The sequence below is a fragment of the Pezoporus occidentalis genome, unplaced genomic scaffold, assembly GCF_034315485.1.
Source record: "Pezoporus occidentalis ecotype Australia unplaced genomic scaffold, CSIRO_AGI_Poc_V1 ctg18, whole genome shotgun sequence".
Taxonomy (NCBI): domain Eukaryota; kingdom Metazoa; phylum Chordata; class Aves; order Psittaciformes; family Psittacidae; genus Pezoporus; species Pezoporus occidentalis.
In genome coordinates, this window is record NW_026913640.1 from 3461222 (window position 1) to 3474225 (window position 13004).

General features: G+C 43.5%; 1 protein-coding gene across 4 annotated transcripts in view; it reads left to right on the plus strand.

The window, feature by feature from the left end:
* The window catches only part of STARD13 (StAR related lipid transfer domain containing 13), a 300610-nt gene that overhangs the window by 170222 nt on the left and 117384 nt on the right, over positions 1 to 13004 (plus strand). Inside the window, exon 1 of one of the 4 annotated variants that reach the window (XM_062615057.1) lies at positions 9619 to 10250. The exons of the other annotated variants lie outside the window; for them this stretch is intronic. Coding sequence (XP_062471041.1) covers positions 10082 to 10250 — 169 coding nt within the window. The 5' untranslated portion in view covers positions 9619 to 10081. Of the gene's footprint in view, positions 1 to 9618; positions 10251 to 13004 lie in introns of those variants that run through there. 4 annotated transcript variants of the gene reach the window in all.

A 13004-nucleotide genomic window follows, 5' to 3' on the forward strand; every position in this document is an offset into this window, starting at 1 on the left:
TGACCAAGGAATTTTTCCAGTAAAACTACATTCCATAAACATGGAGCAACACTTTAGGCAGACAACAACAAATGAGGAACACCGTGGAGTTGATTTTTGAAAGAGACCTGTATATTCAGAAAGTGGGACAGGGAGGAAGTCTGGTAGAGGTACGTGATCGGATGCCAGGATAAACAGCAGGTAGATGACAATATATTCATCACATTGGAATTGAGAGAGTAAAAAGAAATTCATGGCTGGTATGGACCTTATCAGCCAACTCTCTTGGTCTGCCTATTTCGAGCAGAGGGGGAATCAACAGAAGAGAAGAAGTCTTGGTGAGTGGTTGCTGGAGGAAGGAGGAGGATTTGCTTGGTATGCAGAGGTAGAGAGGGGAGAGGTGGAGAATGAGAATATGCTCCAAGGTGGTACAGCTGATATGGGGGGGTGGTGAAGAGGAGGGAATATCTGCTGGAGAAGAATTCACCCTGCCTGCATTGCTGCAGTTTCTGGGCTCTTGCAGGTCTTTCTTGCTCACTGGAAGCATTTTCCAGAGGCAGGCTGTGTAGGAGAGGAGCAGCCTGCCTGCTCTTTCACAGGAGAAGCAGTTGGGTGGCTAGCAAGGGAGCTAGAGGAAACCCTCTCCTCTGCATTGCTCCTCCTGTTTGGCAGCAGGCTTCCACTCTAAAAAAACCCCACCTGGAGCTTCTTGACCAAAATGACTTTTCCACTGAGACACATCAGCTCTGCAGTGTCTCTATAGTGCAGTGCAGACAGAGTGGGGGGAAAAAAAGAGTGCAAGGAAGAAGAAATAGAAATGGAAAGCTTCAGTTGTCACAGAGAGTTGATTGCTGAGAGACAGAAAATTCCAGTCAGGGACTTGTCCAGTTCATGAATATCTGTTTATACTGTAAACTGTTCCACTGCTGGTTTATTGTGGAATGTCTGCCAGGGATTATTGTGTTATTATTGTGCTTGGTTTTGGTTGGGTTTGGGTTTTGTTTTCTTTCGGAAAAAAAAGTAATTGATACTCCTAAATCTTCTGATACGAAAGAATAATAATTTTGGATTAAAAGCTATGGGCATCATGCATTCTGTTTCAGACACACAGAGCAACTAATGTACTGTATGAAGTAATTGATGTAGTTTACGCTCAATTCTGGCTTTGAGTGAGGGATGATACATGCAAATCGCATATTCCGCCTTCTTTACTTTTGAGGTTGCTAATTAGGCACCAGATGAAATTAAGCAGCCAGCTAAGTGTGTAAGTGTGTCGGTTGCACCTGCAGTGACATGGTAGGTCACCCTTAAAGCTGGGCTAGTGACCAAATTCACTGCCCATCCATGCCGTTTTCTCTGCGGGACCTTTGCTGTGGTTCTGAGATGCCCAGGCTTGTGGTATCTGGAGGAGAGAAGAAAATGTCATGTGCACCTGTTCTCCAGGTCAAAGGCTGCACATACCCAGATGCTATGGAGGTGGTTCTCAGCTCTATGCTGGACTCAGTGCCATCACTTGCCCTTGCAGCAGCAGTATGGGATTGCCACTTGTAAGGCCAGATAGTCCTGCACTGTACCAGGGATGCTGGTTGCCATGGGGCTTAATTCAGTTTGCTTGGATAAGGAGATGGGAGAGGTAGAGGCAGATAGGTTCACCAGCTTCTGCAGGGGGCATCTCTCCCAGGAACACTTGCCACTCTACCGTAGCCTAAACTTTCCCTGTGCATCAGCCAGAACCCCAGCTTTCCTGAGGCTTCAGGAAGAGTCACCAGGAAAAGGATGGCTTTGCTGTACCTAGTGGCTGTCTTGGCAATGATGGCTTGGGGACTGTATTAAAAAAAAAGAAACATTTTAACTGTCGGTGAATAAAATGCATCCTGCAGAGTACTTCCTGCAGCGTGTCAAGCTGCAGTCAGCCCTGGAGTCAAGACCCAGATTATCAGTTAGTGCATATTGCTCTGTAGAACTACATCCTTGTTATGCAGTATTTATAAGATCCGATAACATGCATTTAAAAACATATTGGGAAATCTGTGGTGTTCTGCAAGTTTAGGCAATGTGTCTCTTCTGAAGGAACCCACTACAGGTGTAGGACCATTTCGAAGGGTATTTATTTTCTCCTTGGTACATGAAGTTACAGTAGACTTTAGCTTACTTCCAGTGGACTGATATTGCTTGTAAGGAAAATAAATCTGCCTACAAAATGATTTTTTCTTTTTTTTTACATATGAGTACCAAAATAGATAAGCAAGGCAATGATTACTGTTATCAGCCAGTAAGCTGATACAAGAGACAGGTTATACAACTTCCGTGAAGTCTTACAGCAAGTCACGGCCAGGTTGTCCTGTGCCCTAACCATCATGTCTGTTTGCCTCACTAGACTAGAGACTGAAATAATGCAATGAATATTCATTGACTTCAAGGAGCCTGGAGAATTTCATGTTCCCATGCACAGTCCCATACTGCTGTGTTTGAAATAGTGCTGCCAAGAGCTATTCTGTTCTGTCTTGTTGGATTTGGGTTGTTTTTTTTTTATTTTTGCAAAATCTAACTTTGACATGAAACAGCGATGAAAAAACCCTCTCTCAAAACCAGATCAAACCCCTTTTTGCCCATTTCATCACTATGGTATTGGAGTCCTGTTGAAAAGAAAATAAATAGTGAAGCCCTCACATGAAGACTGTGAAGGCATGAACCCTCAGCTGAGATGGGAATGTTTGCATGCGGTTCAGAGTGACACCAGCAGTAGGGCTGTGTAGGGATTTACAGTGTGTTTGGATAACATAGGAAAGTAAGTTTATCTAAACACTTTCTTATGTTATCCCTGTGTTATCCAAACACTTTGTTAGTGAGACTGGGAGATTAGGATGTGTGTTAGCCCACCGCTACTTAAATATATTTACACTCTTCCTGTGGTTTAATTTTAGGAACTTGGGTGTAGATTTAGTAGCTGGAGTTGCACTAAGGGTATAGGAAATACTTTTAGCTTATTCCTGTCATAATACTCACTGAATGCTTTAGCAGAGGAGTTCTGCCACCTGAAATGTCTTCCTCTCTTTTGACCTCTTTTTTGAACTGTATTTATTATATTTATTATCCAACTTTTTGGTTGGTTGGTTGGTTTTGTTTTTTTTTCTTTTCTAAATTTACCATTGAGAACCACTGTCTTTAGGGACTTCACACTGCAGGATACTGGCTATTCTTGGCTTGTGAAGAGTTCATCTAAGGCCAGTGGAGTCTATATTCATATGCTGGTGTGGTTTGACTGACTGACAAAAAATGTGATGTTTGAAAGTGAACAGGAGTAAGGCCATTGTGCCTAAATTAGCAGCGAGGCACTGGACACCACAACCAACCCCTTCCAATGACTGTACCCACTGGCTAGGAGTGCCTGGTCCCTTCTGGGAGAGAAGGTCACTTCCTCTGAGCCCGTCATTGTGGCCAGCAGACCACCAGCTTACACTTTACCAGCAAATGTGACAGGAGGGCATGGAGGTTGTGCTCAGGGAAGTACTGGCTGTTCCTCAGGTTCCAGCCACAGACCACAGGAGCAGCTATTTTGATGCATTTATGCACTAGCAGTGCTGTTAGGATCCTGCTTTTACATAGTTCATAGGGTGAGTGCAGCCTGGTTAGCTCACATCAGAATATAGGTTGATCAGACTACAGCTCCATCCATTCAGTATCATATGTTGGCCAGTGGGCAGACACAACTATTTGGGTAAAAATATAACACTGGTTTAAGCATGTGGGGATGCTGTATACATTATGTATCCTACCTGCATTCGTGTGGTTCAGGGAGGTCCTGAACCACAAGCTGCAATTTTATGCTTAATGGTCCTCGCAAGATTTTTCTTCCATGAATTTACGTTTTCAGGATTTTTTAACTCTCCTAAATTCTGGCAGCTACAGCATCCTTTAACAATGACTTCCAAGGGTCAGCTATGTAGATACGAAGAAATACGTATGTTCATTAATTTTGAACCTGCCCCATGATAATTTCACTTACTGTTCCCAGCTTCATCCACTGTGAGAAAAGAGACAACATTACCAAGTGGTGGGGATAATGATGTTTATTGGTTTGTTCTCTATTACTTTTCTAAAATGTTTTAAAATCTTCTTTGCTTTTTTTGTTCCTCCTGAGCACTTGTATTGGATTAATACAAGTGGTAATAGCTCCATTAAATGTCATCACTGTGCCCCTTCAGGGTGTTTCTTCTTTGATATATTTATCAGCACTCAAAAGCTACATTTTTAATGCCTTCTCAATCAATATTGTAAGAACCTTCACTGTTTCCACCCAATTTCTATTTTGACTGCCAGACTAATTTGGTATAATCATTACATTTTGCCACCTCACTAGTCAGTCTCTTTGTAAAAATCGGGTATGGATAGTGGACAAAACATGTTCCAGTGCTAAACTCTGGGAGTCCACTGGGAACCTCACCCCACTATGAACAGAATATTTATTACCACTTTTGTTTCTTGTCTTTAAACAGCCATTAAGCCACAAGTGGCCTTTTCCTTTTTATCCCTGATAGCTGAGCTTTATGATCTCTTAACAGAGGATCTTGGAGGAGCCTTTTTCAAATCTGTCATTTTGGTGATTTAACATCCCTGAGCTTCTTTGCTGGAGGATTGATGAGAGAAATCACTTCAGCTTTCTTGCCATGACCATCTTCTTGGCTTTTTGCATGTATCCATACTTCTGTAAGTTTGCCTGGGTGGCTGGTGGGGCAATTACTTCCTGCCTGCATATAATTTCTAATCCTCTGCTTGTAGTAGAGCTGCCTTCTGTGATTGGGCCATGCCGCTAATGCTTTGTAATCAGGAGGTACTTTTTATATTGGTATTATCCACTGAACGTGTGGGTCTTAAAATGCAAATGGATAGTCCTCTGATGCTGGAATGGGGATGCTAGAACAGAAGAAACTGATATAATGTACTATTAAGAAGCCTCTTCTCCTGGTTTGACGTTATCAAGGCTGTCTATAAGCCTTTCATGCATAAGAAGAAGCCTTACTTAGCAGTATTCATTTTTAAAACTCCCTACCAGCAGTTGACATAGCAGCTGACTTGCCTCCAGAACATGTAAGTATCAGGCTCTCCAGCGAAACAGTCCTCTGTTGTAACGCTGCTCAGCTATTCTCCGTCTTCATCTCACTTCCTGGTAATGTCAAAATCTCTCATGAACTATTTTCCTTTTGCCCCAGTCTAATTCCTGGCAGCCTCAGATGATCTCCAGAGCCTCAATGCCCCGGCACAGCCTCAGGAAGACAGGCAAAGCACTGCTGAACCAGGAGAGAGCATTTCTGGCTGCTCTGGAGACCCCACTGTTCCATGCCCTGTATAAATGAGTTCCCAGCCTGTAGTAACTCCAGCTCAGCTCTCAAACAGAAAGCATTTTTCCTAAACAGCAGGCAGCGAACTTATGCTTTTAAAAGTCCCAGTCCCAGAGACAGGATTCAAAACATGTGCATTGAAAGCCTTATCATAAACACAGCTTTGGGTTCCCTGCATATGACTTTTTTTCTTTCTAAATATGAGAAAGTAGGAGTTGCCTGCTGCTAACATATGAGCTGCTGTGCAGGCATCTGTAAAGGCAGATACAGGTAAGAAATGCAAGATGTGTGAATAGGATAGGGATAAGTTTTGTGGGTAGGACTGTGGTATCCTGTATAGGATATATTGCAAATATAGCATATTGGAGTTTGGCCATAATCCAGCAAACTAAACTATTCTTCGACCTGCAAAATTATAGAAGGGAATCTGGAGATCAACAAGTTAAAAGCAGATGCCTGATTTTTTTTTTTCTGTGACTTGAAAACAAGAGCTTCTGGCTTCTAGCTACATGTCACTAATGTTAATAACAACTGTGCTCCTCCAGTGGTTTAGGAAGCTGTGTTGTTCTCACAGCGCCAGACCTTTCAAATGAAGAGAAGCCATCAAGTTGCCATTTAATTTTAGATGTGATATAACAAGATAAGTGCAACTAACAATAAAAGGGAAATGGGTCGTGGCAGGAAGATCAAGTGGCTGATTACTGTGTGAGAACTGCAGGTTCAGTCCAAGCCTGAAGAACCCTGAGCCAGGTACAACATCATGGATCTATCTCACAATTAATTAGGAGGGGTGCATTATAGGATGTGAGTAAGCAGTCCTGTTATATATATGTGGGAATATAAATGGAAAAGTGCTGTTCACCTCAATTGACTGTCAACTACCCTGCTGCCTATAGCGTAGCATCATGCCTAGTAATACTCTAAGACCAAGGTGCTGTGCGTAGAAACACACACTGCTGTTTTGCTCTAAGAGGCTCGTCCTAAGTGGTTAGCTTATTATCAGATATATTTTAGCATTTCTAGAGGACACCGTGCTGTTCTCTTCCAATGCTTACAGCACCCCACTCTGAAATGCAAGCAGATCTCAAGTACTGCCTGTGATACTTTGGCATATATGGGTAGCCCTTGGGTATTTTATTCCTGCACATACTTTCTCTTTCACACCAAATGCAGTTTCAGGGCGAAGAGTTGGCACAGAGACATAAAAGTCAATGAACAGAAAATGAAGTGCTACAGTTCTGCCTGTGAATGCATAAATAGATAGGTACGCATCCTTGAGCTTTTGTCAGTTACACTAATACTGCACAGGTGTCAGCAGCCCCATGCTGCATTAATAAGCCTTTAAGTAAAGATTCCTCATCTTCCAGAAAATTTCAGTATCCATCCAATCACCAGTTTTCATCTTAGATGTGATTCAGAAGTATTGCACTGTAGATGTGTGGGCATTTCTGATTCAGATAAAAAATCACTAATTCCAGCTGTGGTTTTATGAAGGAATCACCATTTCTGCATGGATCAGTCAGGGCGTGGGTACATGGGGTTGGGTTTCTGTCTCACGGGCAGGCAGAGATTTCAGGTGTGTGCTAGAGCTCGCCACAGCCTTTGTAGAACACAAGGGGAAGCTTTTATTTTGAAATGCTTTTATGAGATGCATTAGCATGAAGTTCATTGTTGCCCTATTAACTGTTCCAGAAACAGTCTGTAGACTGAGGCCGAAATATTAATTAGCATTCTTGTGTCAAAGCTTAGGCTCCTGTAGCGCGTTTCGTCTGGAAGATTGACGGCCAAAGGGGTTTCCTTATTTGAATGGCACTTTTTTGAAAACAAACTGTGAGTGTCAAGGCAGTCACCGAGCCGGAGACAGTAATTATAAAAGTATGCAGTGAGGATGCATGCACAACTTCAAGCACAGGAGCCTTCAAACGAGCACTGCAAGACCAGCTAACTCTTGTTGTTTCTTGTTATGTTTGACTACTATGAAAGGGCTGGACTGGAGCCAAAGAATTCAGCCCCGGCACAAGCAGCATTCAGCAGTGCCGAGTCTGGAGCAGCCCTCCAGCTCTGAGGTTGAGTTTGGACCCTCACGTGCAAGAGGAAAGCCATCACTTTGCAACAGAGGCTCCTCATTCTGCCCTTTGCGACCACTGAGGTGTGCTGCTGGGGAAGCTGGGAGTGCAGCTCTGCCCTTACTCTCTGGCAGAGGATGTAGGAAGACAGGCAGCCACAGGAGCACTGGAGCTGGTGCTTTGCTCTCTGTTACAAGCATATAACTGGGCTTGTTGAGCCCTTGATGGACTTGTTCCCTAGTCTATACCTTACTGAGGCTCACACTTTGGTTTTTGTTTCTTTAGGCTGCCTTTTGAAGCATTAAATTGCTAGCAGACTGCTTCTTAGTCTGGAAATACCTATTGCAAGGAAGAATGCAGAATCACATTAGCGGAAAAAGTCAATGTGATTTCCAACAGAAAAAGAAATCCCTATGAAAATTTAAACAGGTTGCTATGAAATGTTAATAATTGCTTTTCCCACTAGCAATAGCATTTTGTAACTAGAATTAGATCAAAGGACTGTAGATTAATCAAATAAGAGTTTCCCTGCATGGTGGTAACATCTCTGGATAAATACCGTGCACACCATTGACACTCAGGAGTCTCTGGGATATTTATTCTTCAAGAGACAGCAGCTGAGTGACTGACACTGACTTGGCAAGTTGGGGTGGGAATGGAAACCTTCCCTCCTGCTCAGGCTCTTTCCGCTTGCACCTGTGCAGCAATCCTGTCTCTCCGCTCTGCACAGCAAGGCAGGGAGGAAGCTGATCATTCCTGCTCCAGGGCTGCCAGTGACCAGCCCTATTTGGGAGTATAGTTGGTAGTTTAATACCACCTCTTTTGTCTTGAGTTTGAAGTCCCTGCTGGGAGACAAAGAGAAGACCGTATAGCCACTCCTGGAGCACACACCAGCAACCACAGGACTTTAGAGTGCTGTGGATAGTAATAGCAGGTTTCTAGCACCCAGAATTATATTCCTCCATTTTATGGCACTGCAAAAGTCCCATGTTGATTAGGAATATAATTCATAAGGTGTAATGAGAATAGATTGCATCACAGTAAAACCCTGCCCTAAGGTGTTTGCACAGAGTAAAGTTTTAATGAGTAATTGTGAATGAGGCAACTGCCCTCTCCCCCCTCATGTTTAGGTGGCTCCCTCTGCTCTTCTCTTGCCTAGCTGGACCCTGCCCTTTGCAAACAGACAGGTCCCAGGCAATGCCACCCCACAGCCCTGCCCTGGTGCTCAGCCTCATCCAGGCTGGGGGTGGGAGGAAAGCTCTGTCATAGAAAGGTGTGTTGTGACATGTTGTAGGACAGGACACATGTCACTGTAGGTAGATGTCCAGGTGGATTCTGGGGAGGTCCATGTCCCCCATGGGTTGGGATGAGCATTGAGCCCCTTCCTCCTGGCTTGTAGCCACTCCAGCAGCACTGTTGACTCCCCATCTCCCAGCTTGACTCTGGCCTTATGGAAGGGGGCACAGGTTTGGGAGATGGCAGCATGGCTCCTGAGCTGTGCAGGATCCATCCTGGCCAGGCATCCTGCTGCCTCACCTCTGCCTTCCCCTCCCCTCCTGCCTGCATTTGGGTTTTGGCAGGAGCCTGGTCAGCCGGGGGGATGAAACAGCTGTCTTAGTCACCATCATTTCCAGTTTTGTGATACTGTGAGGTTGAACTCCAGGGCTGTGAATTTGCTTCCCATGGGGCAGCAGTGCTCATATCAGAAACTGTCTTGATCATGAAACTCTGCTCCCTTAGCAGTCAGTTTATGCTAGAGGTGTATTATCAAAAATATTGCTATTTTTAAAAGTAATGGAAAATTATTTGCCAGGGATACTGGGAGGGCATTTTCAGTATATTTTTACTCATATTTGCTGCCCACTTGCTGATAAAAATGGCAATGTTATGCTTCCATTTGATTAACTATAGAAATGGCATGTTTTGCAAACTAGGTTGTTGATATGTAAGACAATGAAAACAGATGCCCCTCTGTTAAAAAAAAAAAAAAAAAAGGCAAGAGATGTTATGGTGAAGAACAGAGAAAGTTTCCATCTTCTTTCTCTCTTCCAGGCTGTGACACATTCCCAGTAACACTAATGTTAGGGACTCCTGGGTTTTGTTTACTGCTGAGTGCCTGCTGCTAGGCGTTGCTCATTTTTTTTTTCATCCCAAGGGCTTCATTTGTACCAGTGCTTGTTGTACGCTGTGCTTTTGGGGATTCAGGCAGTAAATGGACTGTTCTTGGCAAACAGGGGTATGATTTTTAGAGAAACAGCAAGGGCATCTCCTCCAGAGATGAGTCAACAGCTGGGCGGCATGGAGGAGAGGAGGAAAAGGCTTTCTGCCTCCCTGCATTCTCTAGAACAGGCATTCCTGAGTGTCTTCAACTTTCTCCTTTGCTTGCCAAAGCTTACCTTCCATGCGGGGTGAGCTCGGTCAGCCCGGGGGCCGCTGGGGCTGGCGGGGCTGGGACAGGCTGGCTGTCCCGCTCTGGCAGGCTGCACTTCCACAGGCTGGACTCGGAGCGATTGGCCCGTGCGGATCATGTGGGAGAAGCAGGAATCCTGAGTTGTAGCTTTTGGCACTCCTTTTTTCTTTTAAAGCGCTTGCTCTTTTCAGCTCCCCAGGGCTTGTTGCCTCTCTCCTTTCATTACCCTGATTATAATCTGGAGTAGCCACAGCAGAGACCGACGCAGTGTTTTTAAAGGAGCAGAGATGTTTAAGCAGGTGCCCAGGACTTCTGGCGCTAGCTGTTACTACCTAAACTCGGTGTCACCTGAGGGCCAGGAGATGTATTTGCGATTCGATCAAACCGCCAGGCGCCCTCCTTACAGGATGAGCAGGATTCTCGCCCGTCACCAGCTACTGACGAAAATTCAGCAAGGTGAGTTCCTGGCAGAAGCTCTCCTTCGCCTGGAGCTGTCGCAGGGTCTACAGGTCCCCTCTTTCTTATGAAAACAGGTTTTAATGCCTCATATATCAGGCTGTTTTCCTGTCCCTATTCTGAACTAACCTGGCTAGAGTCCAAGTTTGTAATAGTCATTCATACCTTTGTGCTTCTATACATGTACGCATATACTGGGAACCAAGAGACAAACACTAGTGCATGATTAGCTATTTAACTAAATTATCTTTTAATCATAAACTATGTGGTAGCTTAGGTGCTGAAGTTCGTCTGTTCTGACTGGCAGAGCACTTACTGGCATCAGTACATCTGCTCCCATTGCTACAGGTAAAACCTGCCCCTCGTAACACACAGAGGGAGAATAGCTGATCATCCAGTTAAAAACAAAGCAGAAGTGCTGGAGAAGGCAGCTGGGGTAACATCCTCTGGAAACAAGCATGTGTAACTGTCAAAGGATTAGAAAACTTGTCACATGTCCTTAAAAGTAATTGCTGACTTGGCTTTCTGCAGCTGCTTGTGCAGTTATCTAGGCAGTCATTACACGTGTATTGATTTTGTTTTTCTCAATATCTACACCACTAAAGCTAAATGCAGCTTGGCCTCAGAACAAATCCTTTGGCCTGTGTGTGCAATTTCAAATCATCTTCTGACTCATTAATGCAAAGATTAAAAAAGAAGCTAACTGTACAGGTTTTTCCAGATTAAAAGCAAATCAATACATAGTTTTGTATTGATCATAGTTTTTGCATAGTGTCCTGTTTCCACAAATACCAATTTCCAAAGTGGATGTGGCCCTACATGCGGAAGAAGAGTATGTAGTGTATTTGTTATAAAAAAAAAAATAAAATAAAAATCCTGAAGATAACAGTCACCTGGACAGCTTGCAAAAAAATGTTTGATTCTGCTAACTAGGGGCAGACATAGAGTTAACATCATTTGCTATCATATCTGGCAGATATCATGGAAATTGGTGTGAGCTTCTGACCAGTTATATGGAGTAGCTATTTCTGTGTGCTGCTTTCCAGGAAGATTTGTTATATCCATGGATGTCAAACTCTGGCAGAAATACAGGGATATAATGATGAAACTTTTATTACATTTGTAAAGAAAACAATGCATAATTCTTTGTTCAGCTTTTAGAAAAGATGAAAAAGATAGTTTCTGTAGCAGTTAGGACAACGCAGTTGTTTGCAAGGCGGTCTCAGGAACTGGTCATGTTTGAAGGATACTGGTCCTCATTGCAGCTCTAATTTCAGGAAGGATATTATGTCATTCTATGTACCCAGTGTACAGCCTGGATTGAATGGAGAGGAAGGGTGATTTATTTCTCTTCAGGTTTATTTGAAAATGTTTTGGGTGCAATGTTAGTACCAACTTAATGTTCAAGCCACAGCTGTTGATGAGATGGATTAACACACCCCCTCTTACCTGTCATTGTTCTGTTTAATGTTCCCTCTTGTAAATCATAACCCATCGGCTGTCCAGGACAGGTGGGGCTGCCAAAGCAACCCCACAGTGCTGAGGGTTTCAGGAGACTGCATGGTGGGACAGGTAGGAGTGTCTGTGCTGTAGCTGTGCTTCCTGCAGCTTGTTGCATGGATGATCAGTCTGTGGTGAACGACCTCTGCTCCTCTGCTACAGCTTTCCAACATGTCCCGCACAGGGCTGTGTGGAATGTTGTTTGTATAGCACCTTGATGATGTGATATATGTTACAGTTCAGTATATGAAATATTTGTGTATTTTGATTCACTAAGAATACGTTGTTGCTTCCTTCACTTCTTTTATTGGTGGAAAATGGACAGAGACCACTTGGTTTAGTATCAGTTCCTTATCGATAATGAAATTATTTGTGCAAATAGACAGATGTCCGCACGTGAGCCCATCTGTTGTAAAAACATATAGTGCAAAACTATAGGCAAGGTATGCATTTTTTTCTGCAGCCCCAAGTTATATCATAATTTTGATACTGGGTCATTATGTCATCCTCTGAGCTTGCCTTGTTCACACTGTAAGCAGTGTGAGGGTGTGCAAGTCAGTCCCAGCAGGTACTGGCAAAGAACTGTAACATGGGTTGAGGTTTCAGCCTGTGCCTTTAGAGGTGGGTTTACCCCACTGGCATGTGGGATTTGTTACTAATGGAGTTGCCACAGAGCAACATATGAAGAATGTATTGAAAAATACATCAGGAGATGCAAAGATGATGACTGAAACTTGCTTTCACTCACCTAATTTGGTAAAACATGTAAAATCATTATTTAGTCTCCTTGAATTTGTATGTCCTTCAATCATATATTTTAAAGCCATTAAGACAGTGTATTTGAACACTGCTACGCCTGTTCTTGTGTTATCACCTCCCCAACCTGCCTGTTTGGATTACATCATATGTTTAGAAAAACATCCAGCCTTCATTTTAATATTGCTGGAATGATGAATCCTGTCTGCTTAATTGCTTTGCTAAAAACAGATCTGCCACATGAAATGCTGTTGCCTTGGGGCTTGTTTGAATACCTGCTCTCTCCTTCTTGTGCAGATATTTTTCAGTTGCTGGTGTTCAGACTGGAGGCACCCACAGTAGGAAACACTGAAGTGTTTCCATCAGGACTATTTCCCCTTAGTGAAAGGAATGATTAAAAAAATCACAGTGTATCCAATTTAGAATGTATAAAGCAGTCAAAGCTTCCACTACAGGACAGGAGCCTGGTTCACTAATGCAGTGTAATGCAAGGTGTTG